The sequence below is a fragment of the Myotis brandtii genome, unplaced genomic scaffold (assembly GCF_000412655.1).
Source record: "Myotis brandtii unplaced genomic scaffold, ASM41265v1 scaffold953, whole genome shotgun sequence".
Classification (NCBI taxonomy): Eukaryota; Metazoa; Chordata; class Mammalia; order Chiroptera; family Vespertilionidae; genus Myotis; species Myotis brandtii.
Genome location: NW_005371933.1, coordinates 158,873 through 178,718, shown reverse-complemented (window position 1 = coordinate 178,718; position 19,846 = coordinate 158,873). Strand labels below are relative to the sequence as shown.

General features: G+C 40.3%; 1 protein-coding gene across 4 annotated transcripts in view; it reads left to right on the top strand.

Annotated features, from left to right (window-relative positions):
• The window catches only part of LTBP1 (latent transforming growth factor beta binding protein 1), a 208,157-nt gene that overhangs the window by 54,800 nt on the left and 133,511 nt on the right, over positions 1-19,846 (top strand). For all 4 annotated transcript variants that reach the window (XM_014533213.1, XM_014533212.1, XM_014533211.1 and 1 more), the window contains exons 4-5: positions 8,836-8,938; positions 13,377-13,448. In XM_014533213.1, the coding sequence (XP_014388699.1) occupies positions 8,836-8,938; positions 13,377-13,448 (175 nt within the window). The remainder of the gene's footprint in view (positions 1-8,835; positions 8,939-13,376; positions 13,449-19,846) is intronic.

The following is a 19,846-nucleotide window of genomic DNA, read 5'->3' as shown; positions in this document are numbered from 1 at the left end:
GGGTTCAGAGATTTGGACCCTCTTTCTTATTGGCACACGGATATAAACATATTTAATGTTCTTGTACATGGACATTGAAGAGCTCTCAGGGGGGTTTTCAGTTTAATTTGGAGCCATAGTTGGTCCAGAGGCTAGAAGAACGCCATTTCCTCGGAAGATGGGCAAAAGTTACTTTGCCAGAGGGGAGATGTGTTTATATCATAGCAAAAAGATTGATGATAGGAACAAAGAAGGGCTGTGACAGAGGTTTGGATTAATCCAACCCATTACATACAGTGAGAACTTTCCCCATAAGGAACCTCATTCTTGTTTTTATTAAAAGAAGTCCAAGATTTCCAAAAATGGCATTCACATCCCTCAACCAGATTCATTGTACTGAGGTTGTAACTTCTGCCTGCCAGAATCCCTGAGAGTTTTATGGCAGAACATTGGAATAAGGTACTTCTGGGTGTGGGCGGAAGCGAGCATGGCAACTGCACAGATGGAATGATTTATGGGACAGTGTGCAGTATGGGTTGATTGACTCTAATGTGACTTGATAATGGTCACAGCTCAAGGCAGACAACATCTGCATCTCTGTAACCATCTCCAATAATTTTTGATATTTTGCCTATTGATAATGTATCATCCTATATAATAAAAGGCTAGTATGCAAATTGATCGAATGGCAGAATGACCAGTCACTATGACGCGCACTGACCACCAAGGGGCAGATGCTCAATGCAGGAGCTGCCCCCTGGTGGTCAGTGGGCTCCCACAAGGGGAGCGCTGCTCACCCAGAATCCCTGAGCCCGGCTCACAGCTGGTAAGCGCAGCCCACAGGGGGAGCGCTGCTCACCCAGAAGCCCTGAGCCCGGCTCACAGCTGGTAAGCGCAGAGAGCCTCTTCCGTCTCTGTGGCAGCGCTAAGGATGTTCAACTGATGGCATGGCGAGTGGGCCTAAGCTGTCAGTTGGACATTCCCCAAGGGCTCCCAGACTGCAAGAGGGTGAAGGTCGGGCTGAGGGACCCCCCCCTCCCCTGAATGCACGAATCTCGTCCACAGGGCCTCTAGTTCATTATAATTAGTTATTATAATATAATCTAGAAAGGAGCCATTGAAGAACCATGATGACTTTCAGGAAGATAGAGCTGCCTTTTTTTGTGAGTATAGACGGGTAAGGAAGGGATAGGCAAGAGGTAAGGTAGAGAAGAGGAGGCCCATTCTGGACATCACTTGTCAAGTTGGTCCAGGTCAGAGCATCATGTTAGGACTAGATAACAGGTGGCATTACAGAATCTAGTGTATCAACCTGGCAGGCAGGTGACATTTAAGGAACACTTACCTTCACTGGCTTGCTATGACACAGGACACCGTTCCACCATAGCTCCCAGGATACCCTCATAAAATCATAGATTTTAGGCACATCCATGAGTACTAGCAATTAGTTTACCCTTAACATTTTAATGATGAGAATGTTAAAGTCCAGAGAAGTAAGTTAATTTGCTTCACGACTTGCATTGAGTTTGTGGTTGGTGAGGACTAAAACTTAGGCTTTTTGGTTTTTACTCCATTATTCTTTCTACTATTTCATCCTGCCTCTTAGTCCATCTCTTCTGGGGAAGGAGGATTCACAAGAAACCATGGCTATCCATATAAGTTGTTTTGGGCTGCCATAACAATACACTATAGATTGAGTGGCTTAAACAACCAAAATGTATTTTCTCCTAGTTCTGGAGATGGGCAGTCTTAACATCAAGGTGCTGACAGATTCACTTCCTGGTAGATTTCTCTTCTTGGTTCTCAGATACTCACCTTCTTGCTGCACCCTCACCATGGCAAAGGGAGAAAGAGCTCTGGTCTCTTCCTCTCTTTATAAGCACACTAATTCCATCACAAGGCCCCCACCCTCATGATCTCATCTAAACCTAATCACCTCCTAAAGGCCCCACCTCCTAATACCATCACACTAGGGGTCAGGACTTTGACATATGAATTTGGGGGGAGGGGCACACAAACATTCAGTCTACATCACTAGCCGAACATGAAAGGACAGATATTTCTCTGGGATCTGTGTTAGGGAGTTCTATGTTCTCCAGTGTCTTATGATTGGACCATGGATGTTTACAGCGAGGAGATGCAGAGTGGGCTCCACTATTTTGGCTTCATAGCCTTGGTCTTCTGGCACCAAGACATGGTACATGACCAGAAAAATCTTGATGTTCCTAAAGTAAAATTGTCTGCTGTTTTTGAACATTGATTTTACTGGTTGAATTATTATAATTCAGAGATACCAGGTTGTGCTTCTTGAGTAGAATTAAGATGAAATTCATATAATTACAAATCCTTCACAGCATTTATTCTCTGAGCATTTCTTTATTAGCCAGAACACTTTTGTGAAAACCTGAACATTTTAAGTAAAATTTTAAGAATACCTTATTTTTCTTATTTCTATGTCTATCTGAACTATTTATTTACATATCTCTTCTTTGTAAGTTGACTCTGGGACATTGTATATGGAGTAACTGTTAGATTCCTCGGTCCTTTGTTTGTAAATGAGGGCCCTGGAGGAAGGAGTCTAATACTGCGAGTGATTCTCATGGATGCTGGCCATCTATGGCTGTTTTATGTAGAATTTGTCTCTTGTGTATTTTATCTCAGTCCTCTTGAGAGCTCTGTGAAAATGGACATTTTTAGTTCCATTATATTGAGGAGGAAGTAGGCAAAGGTTGAGAATTTTGCCCATGGTCATGTAGGTGGTAATTGGACCCATGTTGGTCCAACTTCAAAAGCTATGTCTTGTCATTTTCTCAGCTACTGTTATCTCTACACTTCCTTTTATGGGGCCCACAGGGAACATGATTGTGTGGAAAGGTCAAGTTCTCATTCATAAAGCACTAACTCTACTGAACATGGAGATGCCCGGGTGTTTGCTTTGTGTTAGAACATGTCTTGTTTAAAAAAAGAGATCATTTATGCTGAACTTAAGTCCTTTCTGCTATTTGAGAAGAATAATCAATGAGCCTTTGATAATTACTCAATTTCATTTTTTTTTGTCCTCTGATGATTACAGGTCATGTTTGCCTTACATATATTTTCTCCACCCCCCATTAATGATATACTCTACCCCAATAATTATTTTTTTTTACTTTTGAGGGGAATCACCAGATATAAAAATTATACTTTTATAAAAACACTTAATCTTCTCCTCTTCTTTCTTTCTTCTTTATCAATATTTCTGTGTCTGCCATTACTTTGAAGATGCCAAATATTAAATTGGAAGCAATCCAAACCGTTTTGCTTTGGGAAAAGAAACTGGATGTTTCCCTTTCCCTGTCTCCTTTGATCCCCAACTACAAATTGAGTCGAAAGTTTGGAAAACTCTCCATGGTTCAGCTCCAGCTCATTCTCTGACTTTCCCCACTTCTTTGTATTGGGCCTGCCTTTGTCTGCCCTTCTCCTCCTACCCACTCACCCTGGGTCCTCTCCCTGTTGGTGGTGGGCCCTGGGTGTAGCTAGAGTTGTTCTATCTCTTTGGAATCTCTTTCTCCTCAATGTAGCAGTTGAGTCACTGTCTTGCTTCAGCTCCTGCCTAAACATGGTCCTGTGTACTCTTGCAAGGGTTGCAATGAATCAGCATTCTCTCCTTTCATGTATAACTTCAGTGTAATCTTTAGAGACATTTAAAGAATCTGTATGCTTTAACATTTTAAGTTTTATTTATTCCATGGTTCAGTGCCATATTCTCTTTGAGAAAACAATCTTTATTCAAACTCAAAATATTTTATCCTTCATTGTATAATGAGAATAAAATAAAATGAGTATTATATAGATATATATGTGAGAAAGATAATTCATAAGAGTATTTCATTATGCAAATCGCCAGCACTTTAACACTTTATAGATTATATTCACACGGCACACGAGCTGAGGGGACGAATGGAGAGCCAGCCTACACGCTGCTTTCCAAATGCTATGACCTAGTGCAGAAAACATCCCAAAGGGTCACCTTTTTCTAGTCTCCACAGAGGGGTAAAGGCAGCCCTGCTTGGTATGAATCAATATTACTACAGTTCTTTGAAGTTGGGATTATTGTCATTACTAGCACAGAGAGGCTGGACTATCTGTTGAACATCTCACTGCTCATCAGAGAGAACTGGGATTTACATCCAGGTCTAATGAGTCAGTTCAGTTCTTCTTTCTCTTTCCCATGGTTGGATCTTCCTTTCCCAGAACCTGGCCCTGTGTAAGCACACATTCCTGGAGTGAGGATTTGTAGGTACCAGTAATTTTATGGTATGAAAATTCAATCTCCAGTATTGATCACAACCTCTTCAAGTTATTGTTCACCTTTGAAGCAACTCCAGTGGTGAGTTTTTAATTAACAAAAATTGTAAGCCTTGGTTGCCAAATAAGTTTCGAGCTATCATTCCAGCTTATGTATTTAGAGGGAGCTCTAAAAACATCTGTAATCACAGGTTGACCAGGAAAGTACTATGGCACTATTCCAAAATTGAGGATGAAGTCTACTGATAAGTGTTCCCTATCAGGTCAAGATTTATAAAAGTACATAACCTTGCAGTCTGTTAACTCGTAACCACTCAAAATTGACGGTTTTCACACCATAATGTAATAATTTTGTGTTATAACATGGATGTTCGTGAAGTAATTCTAATAATTCTCGAAGAGCTTCACCTTCTGAGGCATGGTGCTAAAGGAGATACTTTGTGTTATAACATGGATGTTCGTGAAGTAATTCTAACGATTCTCGAATAGCTTCACCTTCTGGTGCTAAAGGAGATATAACAATAGGAAGGGTCAAAGAGTCATTTTCATGCACCCAGTTTTCTAAGAATCATGGTCACTGCACTGGTTAATCAGGGTCAGGAGTATCTCTATTTGTGTTTTTTTTTTTCCATTTCCATATAGTTTGCATGATCCTGTAGGAGGAGGCTCAGACTGGAGTGAGCATCTCTGGAGCTGTTGATGAGCAAGGAAGTAAGACAAAAGAGGTGGTTAGGAGTGCATCTGACATGGCCCTGTTATAGACGTGAGAGCAACAGAGGTACTTGAGGTTGGCTCTAGTGTCTACTAATTTACATTTTCTAAATCATATATATACACACACACACACACACACATATACATACACACACACACACACACAGTATGTTGAACATAGAACCCTAGACCTGGCAGACACCATAGAAGTCATCTGCTTTATATTCTGGGCATTCCTGAGAGGTGTTCGCCCAGTCTGTGCTCTGAGTGAAGATGTCAGTATCTTCCATTGTTGAGGGCCGTTAAATGTTGAAGTGGTTTCCTGCTTAATGAGTTGGATCCTCTCTTCCTGTGACTTGCAGCCACGAGTCCTACTAATACCTTCATCATGTAACTAGCTTCAAGCAACACATTTTAACATATCTGAACTCTGCCATCATGGCTACAGGTAGTGTTTAGTTTTTCTACTTCTTTTAATTGATACCCACAGGGCATGGTTGCCAGAACCTTCATTGTTCCCTTTGCACTGCTCTACGTGGGTCATGTATTTGCAGAATTCTAGCATGGGTGTGTGGGGTCAGTGTCCCCTAATCTGCAGCATGGAGTGGTGTGAATTTTGGGGGGAGCTATAGCGCATTGCCCCTTTGACAGGATATAATTTCCTTTCTGACTTGAAATAGCTGAACATTGGGTTGTAAGTGTAGCACGCTTCTCCTGGATTGCTTATGCACAAGGTATGCTGTGAAATGAGAGACTGGCTTTCTTTGAAAATGTGGTGAATGATTCACATAGGAGAAATTCCACTTGTGTTTTTCACTTGTAAAACTCACCTCAATCTGGGCATAAAAATATAGTTAGGCAGAATCAGTCTGTGTCCATGTAATTATGTCTCATGGAGAAGCAGAATCCTCCCGTCTGAGAGGAGACTCTGAATTCCAGCATCCTCTTCTATGTGGTCTCTCCCATGTGGCCTTTCGGCATGGAGGAGAGAAGATCCTTCCTCTGCCTTCATTTCCTCTAACTATTTCCCACAGCCAGGGAGGACCTCTGGTATTGGGTAGTCTCATGCGAGAGCCCTGAGTATGGCCACAAAGATCTCTCGGGTGGAGTTTATGGCCACACGTTGAAAGCTCTTCATAGCTCAAACACTAAAGGGGTACATACCTAGAACTTAGTGCCTTGCTGTAAGCCTGCCTTCATCCCTTGCAGCCTGTTCTCATGCTGTGCAGACCCAGTTTTGGGAAGAAACACAGTGTCTGGTACCACCTACACGGCCGTTTATTTCATCAGTTTGGATGGCTTGTGCTGCTCTTGGCTGTGGACCTGCAAAAACAAAGCCATGGGATAAAGCGGCCCAAGTCCTGTAACGAAAACCTGGTACCTTTTGTGAGGCCCGGTAGAGAGACATGGTTTATTTTCGCTATACCAAGTCAAACATTCTCGGAATCCAAGGTGAAAATTGGATTTTAACTGCTACTAAACGTTTGAGCACATAAAATCAGCAAGTGTTGAGAGTTTTGCATGATGAAGAGAAGAACCCGAAGAGCCTGATATAAGAATGATCAACATGTGACGTGCACTGGTGTCTCACATAAGTCTGATGGATAAAACTGGAGACAGCAGATCGCCACAGTGGAGACTGCTGTGTCCTTTTTTAAAATATTTTTTTCAATTACAGTTTGTATTCAATATTCTGTTGTATTCGTCTCAGGTGCACAGCTTGGTGGTTAGATAATCATATACTTCATGAAGTGTTCCCCCCTGGTATGTCTAGTACCCACCCAGCACCATACATAGTTATTCCAGTATATTGACTATATTCCCTAATGCTCTAGTTAAATCCCTGTGACTATGTTGTAACTACCAGTGTGTACTTCTCAATCCCTTCACCTTTTCTTAACATGACCATTGTGTTCCTAGTCGTATGCCTGGAGCATGACTGCCTCTTCCTTCTTCCTTGCCTTGCATTTCCCATTGCAGCCTCTGAGGTTAAACTGAAACCTAATGACTTCAAAGCTATGATATAACTGAAAATTCATTAACTGTGCTGGGCCACCCCTGGTTTCGTTTTTCAATTTGGTCACTTGGCGCCTCAGTCAGAATGCGGCGTGCGCGGACCCGTGGGAAGAAGACTGTCCCTGGAGGCTGCCAGGCGACCGTGTCTACTCCCTGCTGCCCTTGGAAGGCACACCACCTGCCCGACTTGCTGCCACAGTGTCCCACTCACTGGCCTCTGTGCATTGGCTGATTCCCTTTGCTTTTCACAGAGCCACTGCTCGCCTGGGTGGATGGCAGCTGGCTCCTCCCGCCCTCCCTCCCTCCCTCCTTCCCTCCCTCTCTCCCTCCCTCGAGCATTTATTGAGCATTTTCGGTGTGCACTGTGCACTGGAATATAAAGGTAAATAAGATTCGTCCACATTCAAATAAAACACATTGCAGAGGCTGTGGGACTGTGAGAAAAGTGCCGGAGGAAAGAGGAGGGAGGAACTTGCTAAAACTGAGGAGACACGAGGCTTCCCGTGACGGTTCCCCAGAGTTGGGGCTCATGAAATAAGAAAGTTTCTCTGGGCAAAGGAAAAAGGGAGGGCCGTCAGAGAGAGAAGGCACAGCTTTCGGAAAGACAGTTTAGAAAACTGTAGTCTTTTAGGATACCTGAGGATGGGTGTAGAGAGGTGAAGGGGGGCAGAGAGAAAGTCAGAAAAGCTGTCTTAGGCAGGAATAGGAAGGGCCTTCTGTGTCATGCCAGGGCGTTTGCAGCCTTCAGACAGTGGGAGTCACTGCCGGCGTGTCATCTGTGGAGGAATGTGATCAGATTTGTCTTTGGAAAGATGACTCTTGAAACCGCTAGAGGATTTTGTGGAGGCTGAGGCAGATGCAGGCCACGGACTGACCCCTGAGATGTGGGCTTAGCCTGCACAGCTGCCCTCAGGATCGGCACACAGAGCAGGGTCTGCTTTCCTAGACCTTCCCAACCTCACTGAGTTGGTCTCTCTTCAGACCCCTGCCTCTCAGCCTCTCTGACCTCCTGTGGTTGACCAAGGCCATGAGATGGAACTTTACATTGGGCAGCTCCAGGTGGTCAGTGGCCTCCAGCCCTGCTCTTCTGCCTCCTGGTCTCGTTTAAACCTGCCAGTGTCTTCCTTCAGCCTCGCTGACCTGTGGTTGACCAAGGCCATGAGATGGAACTTTACATTGGGCAGCTCCAGGTGGTCAGTGGCCTCCAGCCCTGCTCTTCTGCTTCCTGGTCTCGTTTAAACTTGCCAGTGTCTTCCTAGCTTGGCCGACCTCCTACGTCAGTCCGCTTGGCTGCCTGATGCCTTCGCCACTGCTGGAGCTGTGAGAGCTGATCTGGCTCAGCCAGTGAGCATTTCGTGTATTGTCCTCTCTGTTCTTTCCCTGCCCGGGCCCTGGGGTTATAGGGAGACCAACAGCCCCTTGTAGATGGGCTCTGTGCCACATTCTCAAGGTTTACACACCTGCCCTGCCCTTGGAGTGCTGTTTGCTGATGATCCGCTGATAGTTGAAACTAAAATTTTAAAGGTTTATATTGATCTTTTACATTTTCAGGTTCTATTAAGAGAAAAAAGGGCTTGGAAGCGTAAGTTTTATAAAGTGCTCTGAACAGTGACAGATTCTCATAAGACTAACAATGCCAGGAAGCTCTAGAAATATGCCTGTTCATTTCAATGTGGTCTTGACTCCGTCATGGTGTTCTGTTTTGAAGTTGTTTTTCCCCTCTCTAATTCTGTTGATAACAACATGACTGTTTTATAATGTGGCTGAAGCTTAGCAGTGCTCTAGAGTGGGGCGTCCTGCACTCAATTAACCTGCGTATTTCACACCCCATCATTGCAGTGTGGCAAAGCGCTCCCTGGCCTCTCCAAGCAGGAGGACTGCTGTGGAACCGTGGGGACCTCCTGGGGCTTTCACAAATGCCAGAAATGCCCCAAGAAGCCATGTAAGTGACATGTCCTCTTTCCTTTGCAGGTTAATGTAGCACATCTGTTTCCTTATGATCACTGTTTTAATGGTGGGACATTCAACTTTCAAAGAACTCTTACTGAATTGTAGAACATCATGCAAAAATTTGCACTTCCAAAAACCTTACAGGTCTGAGAAAAGTTTTATACCCGTTCTGTGGGGGGTTTTTTTGTGTGTGTTTTTTTTGTGTGTGTGTGTGTTTTTTGGTGTGTGTTTTTAAAAAATATATTTTTATTGATTTCAGAGAGAGGAGAAGGATACCCGTTCTGTGGGGGGTTTTTTTGTGTGTGTTTTTTTTGTGTGTGTGTGTGTTTTTTGGTGTGTGTTTTTAAAAAATATATTTTTATTGATTTCAGAGAGGAAAGGAGAAGGAGAGATAGATAGGAACATCATTGATGAGAGAGAATCATTGATCAGCCACCTCCTGCATGCCCCCTACTGGGGATCGAGCCACAATCCAGGCATGTGCTCTGACAGGGAATCAAACCGCAACCTCCTGGTTCACAGGTCGATGTCCAACCATCGGAGCCATCTGAGCCACTTTCTGGCCCCATTCTGTTTTTTTTAATAAGTACAGTTATGAGTTGCCTTCTTCACTCAGATTGCATATTTTTTTAAAAAGTCTTTTAAGAGGTGATATGCTAAATAAAACAGGGTCTATTTTCTTAGGTGAAGAGAAAACAGGATAGCTTTTAAGATGATAATGACATGTTTCAAATCCTATAAAAAGTCAGTGCAGTTGTGATTTCTTAGGTTAAATTTCTTAAATGAAGTTTTTATTAACAGCCATAACGACTGTTGTAGTTTTTGTTATACTCTAACTTTTCAAAATTCACTTAAAAAGAAAAAAGCTCAAATGAAGAAATGATTGTAAAAAAGCAATTGATAGTAACTAGAACCCAGTACTCTCCCCTTTTCTTCTTACTCATGCTTCTATACTATCGCAGTTCTCGGTCACATGACTGTTGACACCCACATGCTTTGATTATTCTATAAAATCTGTTTTTCAGAAGCTATTGATTGGAATAAGTCCAGAATCACATCTTTCTGTTACCTTTTTCCCAAATATAGTTTTTATTTTTAGTTTCTGTATGTAGCATTAATTCCGGAAAACTGATTTTTAATACGTTTTTAGAAAAACAAAGGTAACTTGTTTTAAGTGGAGTGTTTTTACACTTACTCATCTCGTTTTTGCCAAGGAAGGGAGTGATACTTTCCTCAGTCATCTTTTTTTGCTTTGTATAACTGGAGAGTTTTGTAAGTTTTTTAAAAAAATATTTTACACTTCAAGGAATTTCCCATTTGCTTCAATTGAGTAATTTTTATTTGATTTGGTTGATATTCTCAAATGCTTTCGAAACCTCTCTGTTAAGTCTAGAATCTGCCACCTTGAAATCACTGTGGCTCCTTATGTCTGTCTTATAAACTATTCTCCCATCATAATAACTTGTTTTAAATAATTGTCTCTCATTTAGACTTCCTTAGCTCTCTAACTTGTGTGTTTTCTAAATCTCCTAAAGTTAATTTCACTTAGTATCACTGTTCTGTTGATATTACTGTATTCTTTTAGAGGACCAATTTGTGGAAACAGCCATTGAAGTTTCTAATAACTTTCATTTAGAGAAAATGTCACATAAATAAGGACATTGAGTACTGCAAGGATGTCCCCAGTGGACTTTCTAGGCTGATTCGAAAATGATGGCCAATGTGGATTTCCAGAAAGTGGGTTGAATGTGATGGTCCCTCTTCACTGAAAGACCCATTTGCCTGAAATTATGTTGGGAACCTGATGGAAGGGGCATCTATGAGACAGTTAGTGTGATTTTAAAGAGCCTGGAGTTTGAAGTTAGGTAGAACCTGTGCTAGACTCCCAGTTCTCATTTGCTATTGAGTCCATAGGTCATGAAAATGAGAGTCTGTATCTAAAATATTGAAAAAATATTGCTTTTTGTTTTAACTGCCTACCCTACATTGACTGTGTATGTTTGTAGGAATATTGTAGAGGGTGGTATATTTCCTGCTTCTAGGTTTAAGGACTAAAGAAAGACAAGCCCAGTTCTTACAACTTTGTTTTGTGGCCAAGTTTTTCTTCTCTAATACTTATCTTTCATCTTATACCTTATTTTTATTTCTCATTTCCTTCTCTATCTATCTATCTATCTATCTATCTATCTATCTATCTATCATCTATCTATCTATCTATCTATCTATCTATCTATCTTTGCTTAGTTTCTTCTCTCTTCTCTATTTTCCACACCCCCAAGTTGCAAGACAGGGGTAACGGGAATCATAGTTTTTTGTTTTTTGCTTTTTTATCCCTAACTTCCACTCCTGACCTTTTGAATTGTGCCATCTAGGTATAAATTCATCTACTTCATATGGTTTTGATAGCTCTATATTGTAATGTTGATAATAAGTTAGATAGAATGTGAAAGTACGTACAAAGTTGCTAACGCTTTTAACTAAAGGCTGATGAAATGAATTCAGATGTTGACTCATTTAATGTATAAAATTAAAGAGATTGATTCACTTGGGGATGGGCAGTGTGGATTATGAATGGAGTAAACCATTAGCATCTTGACATTCACTTCGTTTGTGCCTAAGTGACTCACTCCCAAGAAACACTCTGGGGGTCACATTCTTCCTGTGTCATTTAGAAACTTTCCTTTCCTGGGTTGGTACTACTCTGTAAATCATACCCCTTTTGGAAGAGAACAGACTTTCCTTGGCTTTATATGCTATGGTCTTGTGTTCCATGTCTTCTTTTTTTTTCACTCAAAATAGTCCAAACCTCAGTTTTCAAATGGCTTTTATTTAATGTTTGAAGTTTTTGTTTAGCCACATACAAAAATACCTTTCACTGTGGATCAGTTTTTACTGTGAAACTTTAAATTTTAAATTTGCAGGTGATTTCCTTAAATAGTCTGTAATCTATTAAAAAATGTACGTAGCATGAGCAAGTCGCTTGTCCCTTAAGAGATTTTAGAAGAAAATGAACATTGAATCCTAAGCTTAGGAAGACTTCAGGAGATCCTTTGCTCCGCCCCCTGCCGTTGCCTCTCTTTTGCCTTTGAACAGTTCACAGAGCGCCCACAATCTCTGTAGGCAGTCTGCTCCACCAGGCTTTGCCATATGGGAGAGGACTAGACCTTCAGTCAAGGAGGTAAACGGGGCAGCTCCCCCCACGCCGACCTGTCCCTTCTCTTAACTCACTAATGTCAGATTCCTCACTCTATCCATTTTCTAGCATTTGAAGGATCTGAAGATGGGGGAATATGGCAAAGAAAGGAAATGAAGGAGGAGAGGAACAACACTAGGACATGCTCACCCTGTCCATTAGTGCTGAGAATGCAAAGTAATTTTATTTTCCATAAGAAGATTTATTTTTTACTTCAGCCTTCCTTTTTTACTCCTTCTGCAGGTCTTTTTAGTAGCCGAACCTATTTTGATTATGGCCCATTTCCTATTGTTCATTATCTTTTTAATAAAGAATACTTTATTTCAGGAAAGAACAGTGACGTGTCATTGAGTGAGTGCTTTTATCAGGCACCATTGCAGGCATTTGCATTCATTATCTCTAAACTCCACAACAGCCCTGCCTTGGTCGGCAGAGGTGATACTCTCATTGCACGGAGTTGCCATTTGGAGCCCAGGAAGCTTTGTTTCTCAAGGTCGCAGAGTATTGCTGGGCAGACCCTAGGTCTCCGTGGTTCCAGAAATTACGCTATTTCAACTATGGTTTCACTTTACAGTGTCAGATTTCAGCAAGTAGCGTTTTGGTAAATGGGTGACTGCAGCATTCATATCGTTGATGAGTTTTCTGAGTGATAAATCCATACAACTGATCCCAGCTTCTTCTCCTCACCTCCCGTTCTTTCCAGATTTCATATTAGTAAGAATCAGCTCATAAGTAGAATACGCGACCCTGCAATTAAGGCGAGCATATGATGCATTGTGTAAACTGGGGCACTTTTGAGAGTGCAATGGAGTGCTGTTCATGAACTTTGCTGGAACATGAGGCATAACTCAGGAGTGTCCCAGGCAGACTAGCATGTAGTCACCCAAACCCACAATAAGAAAATTCAAGCGCCTGTAGCAGTCATTGGGGAGGAAGCGGTCCTTTGTAATATAAATAAGGAATAACTGGAATAAAATATAAAAGTCTTATGATTCTCTCATTTAACATAATCAGCGTTTACTGAAAAATAATTGAGACTATATCTAATGCAAAACATGAAGTATACTGACAAACAAGGATAATGTGAAATAAATTAGTACTGTATACATTGAATTGGTATCTTAGAAATGAGTAAGACCACTAATGCCTTAAGTGGCTCTGGTTATCACATATAATAGTTTAGGATTGTAAGAATTAAAACTAAGTACATAAAAAAGAATTATTTCTTCTCTTACAGCTTATCATGGATATAACCAAATGATGGAATGTCTACAAGGCTATAAGAGGGTTAACAACACCTTTTGTCAAGGTAAGGTTAACCGAATTCACTGGGATGGACTCAACAGTAGTTTTGGCTTTTTAGAAACCTGAGTTGTTTGGCCACGTTTTGCTCATTAGCCCAGCAGGTAAGGTTATACATTGACCCACCTCTTGCTCACTCCATTTAGCTATGTGGAAATATAGGGGTGTAGTGTACAGTTGCTAGAATGGCTTCATTACCATGTAAACTTTATTTCCTTCTATTAATTTGCAATGAAATCCACAGGAGATTGGATTACATTATGGATTGCTTAGTGGTCTCCATGCTAGTCACCTTCCATCCATGCATGGGTGCATGCATGTGTACACATGAGCACATGCATGTACCTAGCAGTACTACTTCTTTACTGACACATGATTGGGCAGCAGGGCTCCCTTTTTGCTCTCAGAGTGTTGCTGGCCACCTTGAAGTGCCCAGGTGTTAAACATCAGAGTGAACACACATTAGCCAGGTAGTAGGGAAAACTAGGTAGCTAAATGTGACAGGTCCTGAGTGCTTTTGCTCACTTTATTTGGAACCCACAGCAGAATTGTACAAGCAGGGAGAGCCTCAGAGGTCATTTAGCCCAGTGTCAACACTTTGCAAACGAAGGACCTTGAAGTTCAGGCTGGTTAAGCGGCTTTCCTGTGGCTGAATACGTAGAGCTAAGCTGTAACTCAGGTGTCCCAATACCGAGTTTAGTGCCCATTTAGGACAACACATTCTGTGTGTTATTTTGTGGGATGTGCAGTTAATGCTCCTAATATCCCCTTACGTGTCCAGGATGAAAATGTTGCTATTAGTTACTGGACTGTGTGTACATTGAAATAAACAGAAACAGCTTCTAGGAGACTTACTGAACCAAAATCCATGTCAAAAACGTAGCATATGTCTCCGACTTGTGGTCTGGGGCTCTGTATCCTCGACCATGTGTTTATAAGACAGTAGATTAAGGTAATGTTATAAATTATAGAAATGGTTCATGTCACAGAAATATCGTAATTAACTGAGAATTTTCTCGAGTAAAGTATTCCATACTGCATCTGTGTAGCTTTTATGATGTGTAGAGCTTTCACTGACTTAAATAATTTTTTTGAAATGCACATACCATGTTTTTTAAAAAATTTCGCCTTAAAATATTATAAGCCCTTGTCATATGAAGGAATTTTTGGAAAGTTAGAATTACTGATCAAGGAGAGGATGTCCAAGGCACTTTTTGAAGAATGTCTGCGAACCTCAATGACACAGGAATAGTAGATTAATCAACATTATGTATGAGTCAGCAGAATTTAAGATATCATTGAAAGATTGTATTAAATGGATGAAAGATGGAATTAATTGGAAGGAAGAATGAGTAGGTTAAATAAATGAATAGATGGCTAAATGTATATACTACAGTGTAAACCAAGTTATAATTTCACAGATTTGGATAAAAAATCTCTATGAAAAGCCCAACCCTATTTTAGGATGCATTAGTAGAAGCAGAATGAGCAGAGCATTAGAAGTAATGACCTTGCACTCTGTCAGTCAGACTGAATTTGGGGTTTGGGTATTCGTGTTCATTATCTTTTGACTAATAAGGTCAACCAAGCTCGTGAAGGGCCCCAAAACCTGAGAGTGTTTAGCGTGGAGAAGTGCAGACCAAAGACACATATAATGGCTAATTTATAAACAAGCCTTAAATGTTTGTAAATGTGCCTCTAAGTGTTTGATTAACTATCTTACAAACAAGACTTTCATGAGTTGCTTCAAAAGCCAAAGTCAATAGAATGGAGCTACAAGGAGGCATATTTAGAACTACAAGTAATCGCTACTATGGAATAGCATTCCCCAGGCATTGTACTGAAATGCCTTTGGAAGTACTGAGCTTCCTGCACATAGACGTGACCCAACAGATACTTAACTATTGGCCATGGTTCTTTAGAAAATTTCTATCCTGTGCAGTAGATTAGATGATTCTGTGGGAATATCCCAGTTCTCTGATGCCGTCATTACTCTGTCTCCTGGGGTAGAGGCTGTGCATGAGAAGAAAGAAGCGACATCTTGGTCTGTCACACAAGTTTTCGCCCCTAGGCATGTGGTTTCCTGAAGTCTCCTCTGTGATTAAGCCTGTCTTCTTGCTCCATTGGACTGTAGACTGAGGAGGGTCCTTATTTATCCTTCACCCTCCTAATCCTCCATGGCTAATTATTAGAAAGGCTCAAGAGTGACAGATGCTCCTAACTTTTCTGAGTGTTAAATGACGAAGAATAGGAATGTTTTTGGGGGTGGGATAGGATTTAGACATTATTAATCCCAATTAGAAACTGAAGCATAGAGAGAGTAACTTTCCTAAGGTCACACATATGAAAAGAGGCCCAGCCAGGATTAAACTTCCAAACCACTTGTTTCTATGTGCAGTATGGCCCCCTTTACCATGTATACATATATATCTGTTAAGTATTAGTGATGTGAATACTCACTAATTGGAACAGAAGATATGCCATGTGTGCTGAACTTAATAAAAGTCAAAGAAGTTAACATTGATAAGGTTTTGTTGAATAACAAAGGATGATTATCTGATATTCCTTCTACTGGCTGGTTCAAGGTTCTAAGAGTTCGTAGTTATCAAAATACTGTCGAAGTGGAAGTGGAAATTTGCAGGTAACCACTTGCTATCTCATTTCACAAATTAGAATGGAGAATCTTTTAAACAGTACTTGCTTGAGGGTTTTTCCCCCTCTCCTGGTGTGGCTGGTATGAAGTGGCCCTTAGCAAAGTTTGTTCACACTGAGCATATCAAATGGTCATTTGCACTGATGGTCAGTAACACCACATCCTGGCTTATGTTTGTCTCAGGAGGATATTTGCAAAAACACTGTTATACTTTTTGGCACGGATTCTAGACTTAAGTATCACAGAAAGCTCTATTTCACGGTGCCTCAAGAAGCCACCGCTAAATTACACTAGAAGATTGACTCCTAAAATATTATGATTTCATTCCGCATAATCTGTTAAAATTGCTTCTGAGTGAAGGGCTTAATTTCACTCCCTTTGTGATGTGATTGGTCAGTGAAATGAAACAGAACTTTCTCACGTTACATACATACCCTCCGTTTTCCTAGAGCCTTGAAGCTTTTTGGTTCTCTTACCCTGCAGTTTTCAAAAGGAGCCCATTCAGCATCTAATTACTTCTGCATTCCACATTGTTCCTGCCGTCTCACGTCTTCTCGGCTTACCAAGCGCATTTGAAATTAAAGTGATTAATACCTAGAATGACATTATTTCCTCCAATGATACAACTTGCACTAATGTGTGCTCAGTAACAAAGAACCAACTGTGCCCCGAGTTAATTTGAGGAGCTTTCAAATAATTGCCCTCAAAGTTGGGTGTTTTGTGTTGTTTTTTTTTCTTCTCTCTAGCGGGACTGCAATTATCTTTTCAGAGGAATGATTTATTACATATACACATGGAGCTCTCAAACCTGCCCTCAACATTTTGGAGTGGTTATCATTTGCTTTGTTTCTCATAACAAACAATGCAGTTCTATTTCCTGGTGGATCGAGAGCGTCATTTGTCATTCCATGACTGCTACAGGTCTGATATTGAACGAGAATTAAATGAAATAATATATCACAGCAATGATGACAATAGGAACCTTATATGCTCATACTGCTTTACTCAAAAGCTAAGTTTTCCCTCAAATTTTGAATACTCTCCCTTACCGGTAACTTTGGTGTGAGATGAGTTATTAAATTAGGTGTAAATCTAAGTTTTAAAAGTAGAATTTATTTCTGAAAGTACTTGGGGCTTGATCTGTTTAGTAAAATCTTTTATTAAAAGCAAATATCTCTTTTTTGATTTACTGAAATCACTTACGTGATGCATGAGTGTTTAGGTATAAAATCAGCTTAGTAGTATTTTCTACATTTTTGCATGTGTCCAGGTGCTGTGGGCAATGCCACAATAAACAACTAGATGGCATCTACACTTTTATAATCCAGTGTATGTATATTCTATCTTCATAGATAATCTTGAGAACTTTTAAAAATACTCACTACTACACTAACATTAATTGGCACGGGGCTCCTGAGCTGCAGACCAAGGATATGTAATGAATGATGAATAAGACATCGTTCCTGCCCTTGGATCTAGTGTAATTAAATCAGTTTGAATCAGCAGCATGTAATTTGCTTTATTCACTGTCCCAACTAGCTGGGTTTTAGCTGGCTCCCGGGAGCCCATTAAAGCAAATATGAGAGAGCTGTCCGCATAACTTTCTTTTGGCGTCACTTTATTACACTGGTCATTACGCTTCAATATAACACATTTCCAAAACAGATACAGTAGGCACAATAACACTCATTACCACAGCTTCCCCTGTAGGGCTCCTTTCAGATAGCTCCTCAAAGTGCATCTGAAATTGAATTTTTTTTTGGCCCATAGGAAAGATAATGCACGTTGTTTTCAAGGGCATATCTCGGTGTCATGAAATGAGACTCGCCGGTCTTGATTAATATTCCAGATAAGTAAACCATTCATGGGACATTTTGGTTAGGAAGGGCTTGCCTGGGTTTTAGCTTGCATCTCAGACTTCTTAATGATTCCCAGAAAAATTGATTGTGACCACAGTAGGGTGGGCACATGAAGACTGGTCTTTGAGTGTCTTGAGAAGTCTAGAAAGTGCAGTGAGTCCCTCAAGAAATCCTACTTGGCTGGAGAAGAGAATGTGGCCTATGGCATGTGCTGGGTTAACACGGACAGGTACGGTAAGATGAAGTGCTTTGTAACTTTAAGGCAAGGCTCCTATGATTGATTATATGTACCATGTACAGTAGATAGATCAGGCTTTGTGATGCATGCTGGGAAAACAGTTGCACTTCTTTTAACATGGAAATGCCCAAAGACCATTTATGACAACTCACATATTTGGATTTGTGGCTTAGATAAAAGTCATCACTTCACAATTATTTTTGAAGGTTTAATGTAAATATAGAAAGGTGTTTTTTTTTCCATACAGTTGTTAGGTATATGAACTTACTGACATTTTATCAATTTTTGCACTCAGCATGGTTTCTTTTACATCCCATGTTTTCTTTCTGGGTTCTTGTTTTCTTTTGAGGTAGGTTTACAAGATAAAATACAGGAAAGCAAGTTAAATTTGAATTTCAGGTAATTTGGGGGCATAGTTATACTAAAATGCATTCGTTGTGTACCTGAAATTCAAATTTAACTGGGTGTCCTATATTTTTATTTGCTAACTGTATATTTTTTAGATTGGATTCTTCAACATTTCTTTCAATGAGACTCGCTGAGAAGTGTGAATTTTATATATCTGAAATCTCCTTTATATATCTGAAAACTCCTTTATTTTGAGCTCATTTTATGGGACTTGTCAGGTATACAATTCTAGATTAACAGTTTTTCAACAATAATTTTGATTGTTATACCAATGTCATCTGACTCTTCTACCTTTTATACTTTCTTTGTAGATAATCTGTCTTTTCTCTCTTTTGAGATGGTCTCTTAATTTTTCATCTTCTCTAGTTTTATCATGATGTGTCTCCATGTGGATTTATCTGGATTTTCCACAGTAGACAGTACATTGTCAGTCTGAAGAGTCATGTTTTTCCTCAAATTTGAAAAAATTTGGAATATGGTGTTAAGCTAATGTGTATATATAGTAAACTCTTTTTTTAATTATATCTAAAAGCTTTTCAGGAAAAAGCTTAAAATTATACCATCTGTTATCCACAGGTAGTTTCTTTATCTGTTATACGTAAGCAATCTGTCAACATAAATTTATTGACCACCTGCCATTCATACACTTACTCATTCGTGTTACAGACATTTTAATGATGCCGTAAGTAGGGACACTCTGAGCAGTATAGTGTAATTGAACTCTTACCCTTAGGAAGATTGCTGTTCTCACACAGTTAGAAAACCAAGGTAGCATGTCGTAAGCCCTTTATGAACTGAATTAAATACTATACAATTTCAGAGGAAAGTTCCCATTTAGTTAGAAAAATCACAGATGCTATTTTTTTAAAAATATATTTTTATTGATTTCTGAGAGGAAAGGAGAGGGAGAGATAGAAACATCAATGATGAGAGGGAATCATTGATTGGCTGCCTCCTGCACACCCCCTACTGGGGATCAAGCCCGCAACCCGGGCATGTGCCCTTGACCGGAATCGAACCCGGGACCCTTCAGTCCGCAGGGCAGGCCGACACTCTATCCACTGAGCCAAACCAGCTAGGGCCACAGATGCTATTTAAAAAACATATTCCTTTAAAAATCACACTGTCTTTTCTATTTATAAAATTGTTACCTATTGCTTAAAATTGAGAAATGAGAGAAACATATAATGGGGAAACATGAAAATTACCATCATCTCCTACAAAAATTGATACATTTTGCTAGATTT